This window comes from Mytilus californianus, unplaced genomic scaffold (assembly GCF_021869535.1).
Source record: "Mytilus californianus isolate M0D057914Y unplaced genomic scaffold, xbMytCali1.0.p SCAF_5, whole genome shotgun sequence".
Classification (NCBI taxonomy): domain Eukaryota; kingdom Metazoa; phylum Mollusca; class Bivalvia; order Mytilida; family Mytilidae; genus Mytilus; species Mytilus californianus.
In genome coordinates, this window is record NW_026262701.1 from 120,370,594 (window position 1) to 120,388,985 (window position 18,392).

The following is an 18,392-nucleotide window of genomic DNA, read 5'->3' on the forward strand; positions in this document are numbered from 1 at the left end:
AACAAACGACAACCACTGAATTACAGGCTCCTGACTTGGTACAGGCACATACATACAGAATGTGGCGGGGTTGAACATGTTAGCGGGATCCCAACCCTCCCCTAACCTGGGACAGTGGTGTAACAGTATAACATAAGAACGAACTATAAAAATCAGTTGAAAGAGGCTTAACTCATCAGATGGATAAAAATACAAATACTACAAATACAAGTGGACGTGGCCGGGTACTTGTACATCCAAACAACAAAAAGACACCAAGTATAGACTAGCCTAGTACTTTACCTCTATAGGAGATATGTTTCATTATTTCATCACGAGTTGGTTGACCATTATTTCATCACGAGTTGGTTGACCATTATTTCATCACGAGTTGGTTGACCATTATTTCATCACGAGTTGATTGACCATTATTTCATCACGAGTTGGTTGACCATTATTTCATCACGAGTTGGTTGACCATTATGGAATATCTATGTCACGTTCCAATTGTCGTAACCACAATCTCGTCCACTTATTCGATTTTGACATCACTGAATGAAACTTATAACCTAATTTGTACTTACCACGAGCGACATGACGGATGCCACTAATGGAGCAGGATCTGTTTACCCTTCCCGAGCACCTGAGATAACTCCAAGTCTCTAGTGGGGTTCGTGTTGCTCTGTCGTTAGTTTTCTGTGTAATGTTTTGTGGACTTGTGTTGAAGACCCATTGGTGGCTTTCAGCTGTTTTCTGCTCTTTGATCGGGTTGTTGTCTCTTTGACACATTCCCCGTTTCCATTCTCAATTTCATTGTTTCTTTTCGTTTTCTCTGGTCTTTAGCCATATAAAAATAAGGAGATGTGGTTTGATTGCCAATGAGACAACTCTCCACAAGAGACCAAATGACACAAAAATTAACAACTATAGGTCACGATACGGCCTTCAACAATGAGCAAAGCCCATACCGCATAGTCAGCTATAAAAGGCTCCGAAATGACAAATGTAAAACAATTCAAACGAGAAAACTAATCGCCTAATTTATGTACAAAATAAAGAACCAAAAAAACAAATATGTTACACAGCAACAAATGACAACCACTGAATTACAGGCTCCTGACTTGGGACAGGCACATACAGAATGTGGCGGGGTAAACTATAAAGGCGGCTCTATTTTAACGACCTAGTCTGGAAAGAAATCTACATTTTATGAACAGGCTGAATTAGGTTTGATTTCAGGCACTATGTATAATTTTTGCGGTTTCTCATCTAAATGTTGCTCTCGTTTTTTTAGAAACTCTGAAACACGTCACGATGGAGGGAGAAGGGTGGGCAACTATAACCAAGACGGATCTGAGGTTGTACTTATAATCCTATTATAGAGATATGCCTACCTTACCGCTTAGATCGGGAAATACTTTACTCTGGTATGGAAATGACTGATCATCAACTAAATGCCAGTGTAGTACGTTCATTTTGTTCTGGTACATTCCTTCCTTAAATAAATAGAATAATGTTTAAATGATTTTGGTCTTCAGTAGAACGTGCAATTTTATTGTCGCAAGTGGAACAGGATCTGCTTACCCTTCCGGAGCAACTGAGATCACCCCCTTTTTTGGTGGGGTTCCTGTTCCTCAGTCTTTGGTTTTCTATGTTGAATCTTTTTATACTGTTGTTCGTCTTTTGGTCATTTTAGGTTTATTGCCATGGCGTTGGCAGATTGTGTTCGTCTAACGAGTTTAAATGTCACTTTTTGGTATCTTTCGTTTCTCTCCTATTGGTAAATCACATGCTGATTAAGATGCACGATTGTTATTTTTCAGTTGTTCCTATTGTTATAATATAAACTAATCACATGATATTGTTGTCTGATCCGTAGTGGCATTTGTCTTACCAAGTGAATAATACATGGCAAAATCCGTATCACATGCCGTATCATCCCGAGATACCAATATCAGCCCGAGGTCGACGGTGATACGGCATGTGATACGGATTTTGCCATGTTTTATACGCTTTATCATATATTTAAACAGGAGAGTATATAGGAACTGTCCGACAGACTCCGTATAGAATACAAACGAGAACTCCGAGTAGGGGTGCGATAAAGGGTAGACATGCAATAAAGGGGTGTGATAAAGGATGTGCATCAAAGTTGAGCGATACGGATTAAACAGCAGGCTGTTTATCAAATATTCAAAACTACTGTATTAACTACTAAATATATGATAAAAGTGAATAATACATGATTCGCTGCTAGATACGCAGGAAATGTTAAAAATATATATAATACTTGGTCACTGACAGCATTATATTATGCTTGCAACAAAACATGACTATCTATATTACTAACTTTCAACATTTAACAAATGCCGTCTTATATCGGGTTATTTAAAGGAAGATAACTCTTGTAAACGCCAGATATTAAATATACATAGTCAGCACGTGACGTTACTTAACCAATTGAATATACCGAAATCTATAGAAGGTAGGATATATATTCGCATACTTACTAGGACATTATATATCACGTCTTTTGTCATAAAATGTCTGGCAGAATCAACAAGAACCCCTCTATGTTTAAAACGAGGAAAATCTCGTATCAGCGTATCACGAACAAAATACTAAAAAATAAAAAAATAAATTACATTGAAAGTTGTAATCTGTTGCCATGTTATTTTTGTCTAAATAATGTAAAACATGTTATTTTTGTTTAAATAACATATAAACTTGACGCATTTTGTATCAGATGTATAGGAACATATTTATTGACTAAAATGTTCTTTCAGATGCTCAAAAGTATATGCACCGGTATGATGATTTCAAGCTGTTATATTGTTATATTGTACAATGTACAATCATATATAGAGCTTGACAAATGATTTATTACGTCTCCAAAACAAAGTTTGGAGACTTGTTGGTTTTCTTCTTCTTCTTCCGCTACTTTTAAATTCGAACTTGTTTGCACCCGTTCTCCAAAACCGCTTGTCAGATTAATCTAGCTTATATATACAATCATACATAGAGCTTGATATATGGTATACTGTATGTGAACAATCATATATAGAACTTGAAATACGATATATTCAATGTGTAAAATCATATATAGAGCTTGACATATGTTATATTGTATGTGTAGAATCATACATAGAGCTTGACATGTGTTATATTGTATGTGTACTATCATATATGGAGCTTGACATATAATATATTGTATGTGTACAATCATAAATAGAGATTGACATATGGTATATTGTGTATATACATGTTGAAATCCGGATATCGTGTACATTTTATTACATCTGGTGATCCGTTTATTTGGCAATCGCAATGGCAGTCAGCAGGGTTTAAGAACATCCGTTGTTCGACCTGCTAGTCAAATGCATTTTGTTAAAATATACATTTTTACTTTTTGGTCTTTTGGAAAATGTTTTTTGTGATGTATTTAGACCCCTCTACCAAAAAATTTGTTTTGCATGCACACGTATAAAAATTGTGGTTTTTATCCAACGCAATCATAGGTTTGAACGTTGTTTTCAATTTAGACTTGTATATATACATTTATATATAGAGCTTGACATATGGTATATCGTATATATACAATTATATATAGAGCTTGACAAATGATTAATTTATGTATACAATCATACATAGAACTTGACATATGGTAAACTCTACGTGAACAATCATATATAGAGCTTGACATATGGTATAGTGTATGTGTACACTCTTATATCGAGCTTGACATATGATGTATTGTTTGTGTACAATCATATATATAGAGCTTGACATATGATATATTGCATTTTACGATCATGTAGAGATTGACATATGGTATATTGTATGTGTTTAATCATATAAATAGCTTGACATATGGTATATTGTATGTGTACAATCATGTATATAGAGCTTGACATATGATGTATTGCATTTGTACGATCATGTAGAGATTGACATATTGTATATTATTGTATGTGTACAATCATATATAGAGCTTGACATATGGTATATTGTATATATACATTCATATATAGAGCTTGACATATGGTATATTGTATATATACATTCATATATAGAGCTTGACATATGGTATATTGTATATATACATTCAGATATAGAGTTTGACATATGGTATATTGTGCGTGTACAATACTATATATATCGTGACATTTGATATATTGTTCGTGTACAATCATATATAGAGCTTGACATATGGTATATTGTATACATAAAATCATATATAGAGCTTGACAAATGGTATATTTTATATATACAATCATATATAAAGCTTGACAAATGGTATATTGTATATATACAATCATATATAGAGCTAGACATATGATATATTGTGCGTGTACAATAATATATATATCGTGACATTTGATATATTGTTCGTGTACAATCATATATAGAGCTTGACATATGGTATATTGTATATGTACACTCTTATATAAAGCTTGACATATAATATATTGTATGTGTACACGCATATATAGAGCTTGACATATAATATTTTGTATGTGTACACTCATATATAGAGCTTGACATATGGTATACTGTATGTGTAATTGATATATAGAGTTTGAAATATGGTATATTGTTAGTGTTTAATAAAGGCAAAGCGCCCATCAAAATTAATTGTTTGAAAAAATTACTTGCAAATTATGAAAACAAAACAGATGCAGCAATTTTATTATTAGCAGTTTTAGAGGGGTTTAAAATAAAATATACTGGCCCACGTGTCGCAATTTTGCAAATAATCTCATTCGGCAGAGGTTTCTAAAAATGAAACACTTTGAAGTCACAGAAAGAAGTGCAACATGGTAGAATGATTGACCCCTTTTAAAGATTCGAATTTAAACTTTACGAATATCACCAATTGGGGTAGTTGCTGAAAATGACGGTGGTTGGCGTCTCATAACTCACCTTTCATATCCTCAAAATTGGAGCGTCAATGATTTTATTGACCCTAAAATTTGCAAATGAAATATTCTTCTTTTGATAAGGTAATCAGAATTAGACTTCTTGGTATATTTTTTTTATGGGAAATATAAATAAATGTTTGCCAGAAGACTGCTCAATAGCTGTTGCTATACTTTTTGTATAGAACAGTTTCTTTGAGTCTTTAGATCACTATTTGGATGATTTTCTTTTTGCTGGGGAAAGTTCAACAGAAAATTGTAAAATTTTGATGGAAACTTTTAGTGAAGTATGTAGTCAACTAGGTGTACCACTGGCCGAGAAAAAAAAAACAGTAGTTCCTACCACATGTATTACATTTTTAGGCCTGGAAATTGACACAGTGCTGATGTTGGTAAAAATCCCTCCTGAAAAACTTGATAAACTGTATTTTATGCTTATTCAGGTCATATAAAAAAGGAAAATAACACTGAAGGAACTTGAATCAATTATAGGGTGGATGGCATTTCGTTCAACATTGTGATGAGATCACATGTGCTTATACCAAGTCAGGAATATGGCAGTTGTTATTAAATAGTTCGTTTCTATGTATTTTGGCGTTTGTTTTTGTTGAACTTCAGTGTTCCTATTGTGCCTCTTTTTTCTCTTATAATTGATGTGTTTCCCTCGGTTTTAGTTTGTAACCCAGATTTGTTTTCTCTCAATCGATTTATGACTTTTGAACACCGCCTTTATTTAGTACCAATATCACAAAAGCAAGAAGAACAGCTTACTGCCAAATGTCGGCGGGATTTCATGAAACAATGGATTAGACCCCAGCACCTAAAAAGCAAATTCTATATCTTCCACAAAGCACTCCAGATGTTGTACCATATATAATATCTGGTTTTATTCCAACAGAAGGACAGATCCCTCTTAGAATATTGACATTTGTATACAATCTATTTCTACTACCCGAAACATCCACAGAGAAACTAATTGCTAGGAGGCAGTTATACTTAAAATCTGTGCAGAGTAACTCATGGTTCAAAAGAGTCAAAAAATATTCTGGAAATATAATCTACCATACATTTATTTACTTTTGGATTTTACTTTTTACCATACAAAAAAATGCACTGGAAACAGTTGATCTATCAATTAGAAAGATAAAAAAAGACAACTAGCACACAATTTTATTTAGGAGCCAGCTGAGGACCACCTCCGGGTGCGGGATTTTCTCGCTGCATTGAAGACCCATTGGTGGCCTTCGGCTGTTGTCTGCTCTTTGGTCGGGTTGTTGTCTCTTTGACATATTCCCCATTTCCATTCTCAATTTTAACTTTAGCTAAACCTTACAAACATTTTGGATACTTAAATTTAGAATCTTATAATCCGGGAAAGCAACACCCCTTGCTATTTATCCCATCGCAATCAGCTCGAGAATAGAATACTTATTAAGCTAAAAATAGTAAGTGGATCTTACATATTTCAAGCAACTCGTTCAAGATTCAATCAGAACCAAGAAGATACAAAATCCCTGCTATGTGGAGAAGATAACGAAGATATGGAACATTTTCTATTCCACTGTACCTTATTAGAAACAAAACGGCATGCTACAATCCAAGCTATAGAAATAGAACTATATAAAACATACAAACTGAAACTAGCTCAGATGTCAGATGAAGAGAAAATTGTATTGGATTGCTCAGTTCTACTTACACACAAAAAGGAACTTATGAGAAATACACAGAAGCTCTCAGTAAACAAACTGTCATTGCTGGAATTTTTTTATTCTGTTTTGTTCTTTTTCTTAGTCTATAAACTTATTTTTTATTTCATTGTTATTCATTTCTTTATTATTTAACCTTTTTTTGTTTAACCTATTTTATTTTTATTAATATACTATTTGAATTAGACCCCAATAGTGAGAAACTTTAGAATTTTTATCAATTAAAAACTAAATCTCGTTTTACTCTGTGCAAACGTAAACGGTCACATATCAATAGTGTATTTAATATTCTGTGTAATATATGGCTGTAATTATTCTATTTTGGAGTTTTAACTTTAAATCGGTGCATTATTCTTACTTTTCCTCTTCCACCATTTTATTTTTATTTGTTTATTTATTTATTTATTTATTTATTTTTTCTTGCCCATTTAAACAGAGAGGATGAGATGTATCATGTATTTGTCAGTCTTTGTGTCTTATGCATAGTGGTACTGTTCTGTCGTTGGATAAAGTTTGAAATACTCCAGACTTTTGTCTGATCCTTTCTTTCCATGACAGGCAAGACTGATGAATTTCAACATCTATTTTTAACTGTAAATATTTGAAAGTTGAATGTACAGTATTGTGTGATTTTATTTGGGTTTTGGATTAAATGAGGATTTTCTCGATCTCTTATACTGGAGGTGAAGATTACTAACAGATACAAATACAGATGCCATTGAGAAATGTAGGACGACTAGAATTAATATCTCGATATCTCATTTTTAACCAAATCAGAGGGTTGCTGGATTCGTTACCCCGAAATAAAAGCTACTGATAGATTTCTGATGTAAGATGGGGTACATTTGACATCACAGGGTAGCTACTGATAGATTTTTGATGTAAGATGGGGTACATTTGACATCACACGGTAACAACATATTCTTGAATACCCTACAAGGAGGTATAGAAACGATTGTCAGCAACCTGGGTATGAATTGAACTTTCCATGATTGTTATCAGGTGCAATTTTTTAAGTAAAGATATATTGTATTTCAAGATACTAGTATTAGACGGTTTATGTACCAAATAATATTTGGCACAGCTCAATCGCAGCTTCAACTTCCCTCAGTGGTGGTTGTCCAACGGATCAGTTTGTTAAACCATCTGATCTTACTGGGCGATTTGGCAGACTTCACTGCGCTGGATTTAACATTCGTATACTAGTATTCAGTGAAAATTGATGATATATTATATATATATTAGTGGTTTGACATGATTGGCGGTAGCCACATTATAAGTTATATCTATATACAAATACAGACATTTAGAAAAATATTTCAGATCATAGATTGACATTTAAATAGATGTTCACATATGTTATACATTGTATATTGTTTAAGATATAAAGATGTTGCCAAATACTGCCAACATCATGATTCAATTTTTGTTATTTTTTTGTGCTTCAAGGATAAGCATATATAAAGAAACAAGCGTCATGCGTAATTTATAATAAAAATGTGTTTTAAAGTCATGGTGGATTTCACATATTATTTTATAACTTTTAAATTCACCATATACATATGAGTATGTCTATTTATAGAATAATTCAAAGTTTTCTGTTGATTTACCTGATCTTTCCAAGAAAATATAACTTGACTGAGTGTTTCAAGTCCACGCAATGCACCCCATACTTCATCACTCATAAGCACGATTCCAAAGTTCTTGATTAGCAAGCTATCTACAGAAAACAGTAAGATTCCACAAGATGAATTTACTATGGAAGAATGCTACTTTTTTTTCTTTATACTTTTTTTTGTTTTTTTTTACTATGGAAGAACGTTAATTAAAAAATGTCATTAACAAAGCAAATACTACTTTACTTTGGATTTTTCTATAAAAAAACCTTATTGCCTCCTTTGTAATATTCTTGTTCATATCCCGATTATTTATTTTAGAATCCATTTAATAAAAAATTATAACAAAATACCGAGCTCCAAGGCAAGTTCAACAAGAGGCTCTCAAGAGCCTGAATCGCTCACCTGTATTTCAGAGGAGAAGATTTTTAAATGTTAGCAAACTTGATGAACAAATTGTGTAAAATTGTCTTTAAAGGGCAATAACTCCTTAAGGGGTCAATTGACAATTATGGTCATATTAACTTTTTTGTAGATCTTACTTTGCTGAACATTATTGCTGCTTACAGTTTATATATATCTATAATAATATTCAAAATAATAACAAAAAACTTCAAAATTTTGTTAAAACTACCAATTCGATGGCAGCAACCCAACAATGGGTTGTTCGATTCGTCTGAAAATTTCAGAGCTGATAGATCTTGAACAACTGAACAATTTTACCTCTGTCAGATTTGCTCTAAAAGCTTTAGTTTTTGAGATATAAGCATTTGACCCCTATGTTCTATTTTTAGCCATGGCGGCCATGTTTGTCGATGGCTCAAAACTTCGGATACAATTTATAAACTAGATATCCTAAGGAACATTTAGTTAAAGTTTGAAGGTATTTGGCCCAGTAGTTTCAGAGGAGAAGATTTTTGAAATAGTTTACGACGACAGACGACAGACGACGACGGACGCCAAGTGATGGCATAAGCTCACATGGGGCCCTTCGGGCCCCGGTGAGCTTAAAAGGGGGGAGTCTATAAAAACTGACAAAATCATACGCTATCAATCAACAGAACAATTGAAAAACATTTGCCACATTCCTGACAAAGTATAATAATTTACACTTAGTATGCTAATTTTTTTTCCATACTTCGATGGATGCATGGATAGATGACCTTTTACTGCCAAAAAATACATGCATATTCAGGACGAGAACATGATAATTAGATATGAATATAAACCCTGCCTTGTAATAGACCGACACGCTGAACAGGATTTCTCACGTGCTAGTTCACAAAGTAACAGTCCACAGGAAGACAGGTCACACTATCGGGACAAATTCACCGGACAAATATTCTGACTCCGAGTCGACCAGCTAGTCTTTGCTCTTACTCCTAAAATTCCCCCTGCTTTAAGCGGAGAAGCAGCAAATACCAATTTTACGTTTTTTGGTATGAACCGGCAGGGGATCGCAACCACGACTTTTCGCACTTTTACGTGCTTAGAAATTAAACACTTGTATTACATGTTTAGATCTAAACGTGTTTAGGATTGTGTTTAATTTCTAAACACATTTCTCAGTAAGCACATAATATCTAAACATGTCTTGAATTTAAACACTTTTAATGTGTTTAAAAATGAAAGTGTTTAGAAATTAAACACTTTTTTCTAAGCTAAACACGATTCTAAACACAATCCTAAACACATTGTACTGAGACACGTTTAGATCTAAACATGTAAAACAAAGTGCACAAAAGATGTGCTTAGAAATGTGTTTAGGATCTAAACACCATTTTTACAGTGTAGCCAGTCAACACTGAGGTTGTGAGTTCGAACCCCGCTCGTGCGGGTGCACTCGACTCCAATCTTAATTGACTAGGATTGTCAGTTTTCCTATCGAAGGTCGGTGATTTTCTTCGGACACTCCGGCTTCCTCCACCAATAAAAACTGGCCGCCACGAAATAGCCCAAAAGCCGCGGTGCTTAAAAGTGGCGTTAAAAACACCAAAAATCAAAATCAAATATAATCAACCTATGTTTCTGTCCTCGCGTCTTAACTAAACCTTAACCAATGAGTCCGACATTTGTCAGAGAAGGACGGAAGTTATTTACAGTTCTGGAAGACCCATGTCATGTTGCTTTTCGGTATACAAATTTTGGACGTTATTATTGTTAGAAACTTCTTATTCGCATAGCTTAAGCTTCCGTAATAAACAAATGTCACATCACATTTTAAATAGCGATTTATAGTTTCAGGTGAATTGTGGCTTACAAAAATTCGGTCTCTTATTTTAGTAGCATAAATTTCATATTTTTATTTAACATTGATTCATAGAATGACTATTATATTCAAAGTTGCATGGCAAATTGTTTGCTTCCCAAAAAATGCGAAATTACATGCAGGTTTGGAAGTGTACACAAAATATTTGTATGCATAGCAAAGAGTCGTTTTAATTTATAATCTGTGGCATATTTTGATTATTAATACGTACAAGATTCGTCTGACTGAAGCTTTGGATACTTTGAACACACAGAATTCACATAAATGTGAAATGTTGTGAGATTTACGGCTTTGGTATATTTTGGATGCCGATATTTTTTGTCTAAGTTTTCAAAGCCTGATCCTTCAATATGCACCAAGTTTGTATAGTATTCTTCCAAGGCAAACCTAAATACGTTGTCTTCAAATCTTTGCACAGCACTTTCTAATACATCACAAGTATTATTCCTGATCTTTATATTCAACGGTTTGGAAATTCTAAATACAATATTTTCATTTACTTCATATTTCTGTGGTAAAGGCCAAGGTTCTCCTATCGTAGCAACTGGAGCTCTTCTGATCATCAATGGATTCATGGGAACACTTTTGAACTTCATGTAATAATTTCCCGCCGTAAGAGACAGAGATATGTTCGGAATCACTGATTCGCCGTGGCTCTGGTATCGTAATCTATTCGCATCTGTGAAATAAACCGGATAAAATACACAAACAAATTTGAAAATGTCTACAACCATTATTGAAGTGATTCGTTATAGGTTAACCGTCAATCCTATTTTGTTCAAATGTCTTATATGTTAAAACCATCTGTCGACAAATCGTATATATGTTTTCCCTATACTAATAACAAATCAAGATGCAGGGTAGACATCAATTCAAATGCAATCCAATAAAATGAAATAAAAAAGACTTTTAGAGGTTAATATTCGGCCTTAGATGAGGTCAATCTAAATCAATATTAGAAGCTTGAGGATGATAAATGTTTTGTTATATAAAACCGTAAAAAGCCCTATGTTTTACTCTCTTTCAATTTTCTGTTTTTCGTGTATATAGAAGGAGGCACTTTTTCACTTCTTGTTTGTACGATTATCATCACCAATTGTTACATTATGCATATGTTAAACCATTCAAAAGAAAGTAAAATTTTGAAGAACATTTTATAGAGATTTTGCCATGTTTTTTTTTTATTGCGTCAGAATAAAATTCGTATACAATAACTATCATTTTCAATTTTGATAGCATTATTTATATATAGTATTTCCTGAAATCGCAATAACTAATCTCGCATTTTTATTTTATTTTTCAACAGTCACAAAAATAAATGCACGCAGTATTTTCGTTTTCCGATATAATGGTGGTTTTATGAATGTCCTTCTTATTTATTTTCTGAATCAATACTAAAAATCTATGATTTTTATCCAAATTATAGTTTTGATATGAAATAGAGATTACTAAGATTTTGGAATTGTACAAGGTCGTAAATTTTGAGACTGATTACGGCGTATTTACACTAAATCTGTTGGAGGTTAACTGATTGATTTTAATTGGTTTTGAACTACCTGTCAGTAACTGCGAGTATTTTAAGATCGGTACATTGTGTTTGTTGTCTTTTTGTTAGTTGTATTTTTATTAATTACCGGTCTGATGACTCGTGTCTTTTCCAACTGATTATTTACAGTTCGTTCTTATGTTGTGCAATTACACCACTGTCCTTGGTTAGATGGAGGTTCGAGCGGTCATAAACATGTTTAACCATACAACATTCCTTGTGTGCCTGTCCAAAGTCAGGAGCCCTGTGATCCAGTGGTTATCGTTGGTTGCTGTCCTCCATAATTGTTTGTAGCATAAATCAGGCAATTAACTTTTTCTTTTGATGCCGGTGCCTTTTATAAGTTTGCTTTATGGTATGGGTATTTCTCATTGTTGAAGGTCATGCGGCGACCTGTAGTTGTTTACATCCTCATCATTTGGTCTATGGTGGTCTCATTGGCTATCATACCACATCTCCTTGGTTGTTGTTTTTTTTTATTATGATTACGATGAACGTTCACCGTACGGCCGTACGGTCTTCAACAATGAGCAAATCACATACCGTATAGTAAGCTATAAAAGTCATCGTTATTAAAAAAAAATGTAAAACAATTCAAAAGAGAAATTAACGGCTTAATTTATGCTAAAACAATTAATAAACAACAACTATGGCAGAGAGCAACAAGTTTATATATTAACAACGTAGAAATGTATGTCTGTCCACGTTTACGCACATAGAATAGTGTTTCTGCCGAAAACCATCTTCGAACAACTTATAATTGTGAATATACATTTACAACAAGTTTGAATTCGATGTGTAGGGCCAACAGACGATGGCTGTTTGTGGGTGAACTTATGGTGTTAGGTATAGTTACCATATCAGGAATAAAAAAACTTACTGTCGATAGTAATAACACAAACTTCAGATGTGGAGGTTAAAATATTTAAATATCATAACAAATTCTTTCAGAAAACTGTTTTTTTTTCCAGTAAAAATGTGTAAATAAAAAAAAAATAGAAGGACAGAAAAATAAATTGAAATGATTAATGTCGAATGAGTTTGATTCATTGTACTAAGTACGAATAAGAGATTTGGATAGGACGGACTAAGGTTCATTCCTCTCGTCATACTTCTTGTTTACGTAATACATCAAAATGGTGTTGTATTTTGTATAGCCCTTAAGGATTTGACTAACATATGTTTTAAACATATCAATTAAACTACGCAAAACATACAAAAAACGTAATTATTAAACAAAATGTTTGCTCCAGCCCAACCATGCAAACAGAGAAGTATATATGTTTGTGTCTTACTAAAAGTAAAGTCCCTTGCCTAACCCCGCAAACAGAAACGTATATGTTTGTGTCTTACTAATGATAACGTCTCAAGACCAACCCGGTCTACATATAGGGAAGTATATGTGTGTGTCTTCATTATGGTAAAGTTCCCAGTACAATCCTGGGAACATATCAGTAGTAAAAGCTTTATTACAAGAACAATCTAGATAATTTATAAGATGTTTGAAGATAATGTATTTTAAACTATAAACTTTTCTGTTTTAATCTTGAGATTCGTAAAAAATAATTTAAAATAAAGTCTTTAGAATCCAGAATTATATGGAAGTGCTATTATATATTGGACTATTACGCGATAATCCGTTCATATTTCAGATGAAAAAAAACTAATTACTCGAAAGGCGTAAGGAGAACAGACCTTCATATGCATATACGTTAAATATAAACCTAAACAATAAGCAAGTGATATAGTTATAACTATTCAAAAAAAGTTGCAATGAAAGTAGAAAAAGAAATTGTAAAATACCACACCGAGTTTGAAACACAAATTCTGTATACTTACATGTTTCTGATGCGCTCTTCTTTGTGTTCGGTATATATTTAAATAGTTGCGTTGAACTAGGTTTTTCAGTTATTGGTACGACTTTTTGTAGCTTCAGGTACGCCTCCTTTTTATTTCCATGAGAAACGTTCTGGTCATTGACATGATAGTGACACTGGATGGATGATGCCAAACAGCATACAAGCAACAGATAACACCGCATCACCAATTCTCCAGTTCATCCCATATCAGAACGATCTTCAGCTGTATTGAAACCTGATATGTATAAAAGCAAGACGACTTATGTTTTGTATGGTTCAATGACCATTTGATGGAGTATGATGTTAAAAGGAAAGGACAATTTTCGTTTGATTGATTCACCTACTAATTACTACATAACGATTACAGTTGAAAAAAGGAAATCGCAAATAAAATATTAAATAAAATTTCCGTTCATGACAATATTTTTGCACAAAATTAACATTCGAAGTAACTACTTCATAATTTGAACAAATGATTAATTCTTAAATGTAATCATAAAAAAATCTTTGAACACTCAATCGTGTTGCTATGACACAAATTAAACTCACGTCAGTTGAAAAGGGGAAAGCGTCTCATTAAACTTTATTTAAACTTACAGTTTAATCTGAAAATACTTCCATGATCAAACTATCGATATTAAATCGACTGCCCATATTTGATTCATTAATCAGTATGACTTTAAATGGTAATTTCCGTATTAAATTTATGAATGACAATAAATGATGAATTTTGAAAAATGGTTTACGGAGAGGAAACGGAAGGATTTGATACCATTGAAATTTTGCTGTGAAAAAAACATGAAACGCAAAATTTTACCATTATACTAAATTCCTTCATTTGATGATAATTGTTGTAAAAATGCTTCTTTCGTTAGAAAAGAATATAAATAACTGTTCATTCAAAAACTTAATAAAATGTGTGCATAATTTTCATTGATATGTGTAATGTTGTTTAGCCCCTTGTTTTCATCTTTTATACTCGCTGATAACCCGACACTTGATGATTTTACATCACCATGATTATTATTACTTTTATGGAATCGAGAATTATTACCGTGCACTTCTTTTAGAATTTTGAATGATATTTAATGATATATATTTGGTCTTACCTTCTAAATGATATATTTCAGTCTCATTTTTTTTTCATTTCTACCTTATTCTCCTTTTTAACCTGAAAACACCTTTTTGACCATGAAACTATTTAAATACTGAGACGTCTTACCCACATAGGATCTTAACGTATGTCAAGTCTTACCCACAGAGGATCTTAACGTGTGTCAAATCACTTCGTTTGTCAGATTTACTTACTTTATTTTCGAATTTTACTGAGATCAAACATAAAACCGGATTTTTTCTGTATTTCAAGTTGTATGTCTTGTTTTGTTTTTAATTTAATACATTATATTTTTAACTACAAATATAAGCCGAAGGGTAGGGATATGTTGTTACTTGCGATGGGAGATGATAAAATGATTTGATTAAGATGAAAGTTATGAACTTGTGAACAAAACAAAATTTATTTTACATGAAATACCCTTTGGCCGACAAAAGGTAAGTCATCCACCGATTATTGTTACCCTTTCCATTATTCGGTTAAACCACAATGCTTATTTAGGTGCATACTATCAACAAGTAAATATTATATGCGTACTGAGAACAAGTACCTGCCTTGTACATAACCAACACGTACTGAGGACAAGTACCTGCCTTTGTACATAACCAACACGTACTGAGGACAAGTACCTGCCTGATACATAACCAACACGTACTGAGAACAAGTACCTGCCTTGTACATAACCAACACGTACTGAGGACAAGTACCTGCCTTGTACATAACCAACACGTACTGAGGACAAGTACCTGCCTGATACATAACCAACACGTACTGAGGACAAGTTCCTGCCTTGTACATAACCAACACGTACTGAGGACAAGTACCTGCCTGATAAATAACAAACACGTACTGAGAACAAGTACCTGCCTTGTACATAACCAACACGTACTGAGGACAAGTACCTGCCTTGTACATAACCAACACGTACTGAGGACAAGTACCTGCCTTGTAAATGTTAGCGGCAATAAGTGAAATTAGGTATTAAACATAAATCCTAGGCAATAAGCTAACGCCTAGGCAGTAAGTCTATTGCCTAAATGATGTTCGGCATTATTTTTAAATCCTAGAATTTAAGCTTAAATCCTGTAAAATGTGTCCAGGAATTAGTCTTAATGCCTAAAATGTTAATGTGCATGAATAAAAAGACATTTATTGAAAGTTAAAATACATTTGATACATAATAACATGACAAGAACTGAAGTTTAAAATGTCAACTACCTGAGATAAAGTCACTAGTTCTGGCCACCTTAGTTTTAAATCGGATATAATCAAAGCTGTAAATTCACGACCATTGTCACTTTGCAGTTTAAGGGGCGCACCAAAAATTGTGAAAACATCAATTAAATTGAAAGTCACCTCTGAAGCACATTTTGACATTAGAGCTCTAATGTTACAAACTTTTGTTAGGTGATTCTATAGAAATTTATAGTTTCCACCCGAGTTTGATTGGAAAGACATTCAATTAACCTGTTCTCTACTGTTGAACCATTTGGATAAAATGTGTTTAACTACCAATCCCTTCCCTAAATACTTTTTCTTCATGTTACAATTTTCACAAAGTTAAAGAAACAATTGGAATCACGAAAAATATTTGAATAGCCATGGAATCACGATAATTATTTGCATAGGCATTTTTAAGTTGGTTAAATCATACAGTCTCAGTCGCCATGACCTGTTGATATGCCTTTTCCAAAGTACCATACAGTTCCTCTAAAAAAACTTATTTTATTTAAATTTTCCTCATCATTCTTCTTTACTTTTTTTTAACAAAATGTTTAACCGTAATGTTTTACATATTCAGTGAAACCAATGGAACGATAATGTGAGGAAAAATTCATTTCTACACTTTTCTACTTTTGATGCTGAGACCAAAAAACAGCTTGACTAGTGAAGTGCGAATTTTCGTCTGACAAATAAATTTCTGATAGAATCATCAATCACTCTCCTGTCATCAGATACAATCACTTGTTTGAAACGTATCATTTGTGTAATACCCCAAAGAAATACAAGTTAATACTGTTATGGATATTTGAATATCTGTTACATTCATGAAATTAATGTATATAAATATTTGGAATATAATATAAACACAACTAGACATCAAGAATATTTCACCGAATGTACATTTACATGGAAGATATAAAACTAAAATCCCAAAGTTCTCTTATTACCCGAAATGATGTGTGGCAATATGTTGAATAATCATCATCAGATTTCAGGAAATAAGCTTATACCTGAAAATTTCAGGTAATAACTTATGCCTAGGCGTTAGATTATTGCCTATAGGATTTAAGCTTAATGCCTAATTTTACTTATTGCCGTTAACATATTTTTCCAACACGTTCTCAGGACAAGTACCTGCCTTGTTCGTAACCAACACGTACTCAGGACAAGTACCTGCTTTGTAGGTAACCAACACGTACGCAGGATAACTACCTGCCTTGTTCGTAACCAACACGTACTCAGGACAAGTACCTACTTTGTAGGTAACCAACACGTTCTCCGGACAAGTACCTGCCTTGTACGTAACCAACACGTACTCCGGACAAGTACCTGCTTTGTAGGTAACCAACACGTACTCAGGACAAGTACCTGCCTTGTTCGTAACCAACACGTACTCAGGACAAGTACCTGCCTTGTTCGTAACCAACAAGTTCTCAGGATAAGTACCTGCCTTGTACGTAAACAACAAGTACTCAGGACAAGTATCTGCTTTGTAGGTAACCAACACGTACTCAGGACAAGTACCTGCCTAATACGTTACCAACACGTACTCAGGACAAGGACCTGCCTTGTACGTAACCAACACGTACTCAGGAAAAGGACCTGCCTTGTAAGTAACCAGCATGTACTCAAAACAAGTACCTGCCTTGTACTTAACCAATACGTACTCAGGACAAGTACCTGCCTTGTATGTAACCAACACGTACTCAGGTCAAGTACCTGCCTTGTACGTAACCAACACGTAGCGGCTGTGTTTTTTCTTTTAATTCAGAGAATGACTGTTTCGCTCAAAATGATAATTATATTAATACATTTTGGGGTTTTAGTGTTCTTGATAAAGGTAAATTCAGAATAGCGCTTCGTAAGCACCAACTTGATAAAGTCAATTATGTTTACCAGCACTGGGTCGATTGCGCTGCATGTGGATTGCTAGTCCCCTAAGATATCATTATCCCAGTAGTCAGCACTTCAGCACTGACATGCTTTATAACATAACCTTTCTTAAATTCTCTGTTGATAGATTTAGAAGTTTTCATAAAACTTAAGTTCCAACTCCCTAAGGCAAAGTTGACTTAAGGGGCCAGCTGATGCCCGCCTCCGTATGCGGGATTTCCCCGTTGCGTTGAAGATCCATTAGTGGCCTTGGAGTGTTTTCTGCTC

General features: G+C 33.6%; 1 protein-coding gene across 9 annotated transcripts in view; it reads right to left on the minus strand.

The window, feature by feature from the left end:
- LOC127700904 (beta-hexosaminidase subunit beta-like) overlaps nt 1–14,549 on the minus strand; it is a 36,306-nt gene extending 21,757 nt beyond the window's left edge. For 7 of the 9 annotated variants that reach the window (XR_007981769.1, XR_007981770.1, XM_052204617.1 and 4 more), the window contains exons 1-6: nt 14,492–14,549; nt 13,875–14,129; nt 10,701–11,168; nt 8,215–8,324; nt 2,490–2,600; nt 1,374–1,475 (exon numbers count right to left, since the gene is read on the minus strand). Coding sequence is in view for 7 of the 9 variants with exons in the window: in XM_052204617.1 (XP_052060577.1) it covers nt 1,374–1,475; nt 2,490–2,600; nt 8,215–8,324; nt 10,701–11,168; nt 13,875–14,076 (993 nt within the window). In the remaining 2 variants the exon portion in view is untranslated. The other 2 variants (XM_052204616.1, XM_052204621.1) reach the window with 2 other exon arrangements.
- Between the last annotated feature and the right edge of the window lie 3,843 nt (nt 14,550–18,392).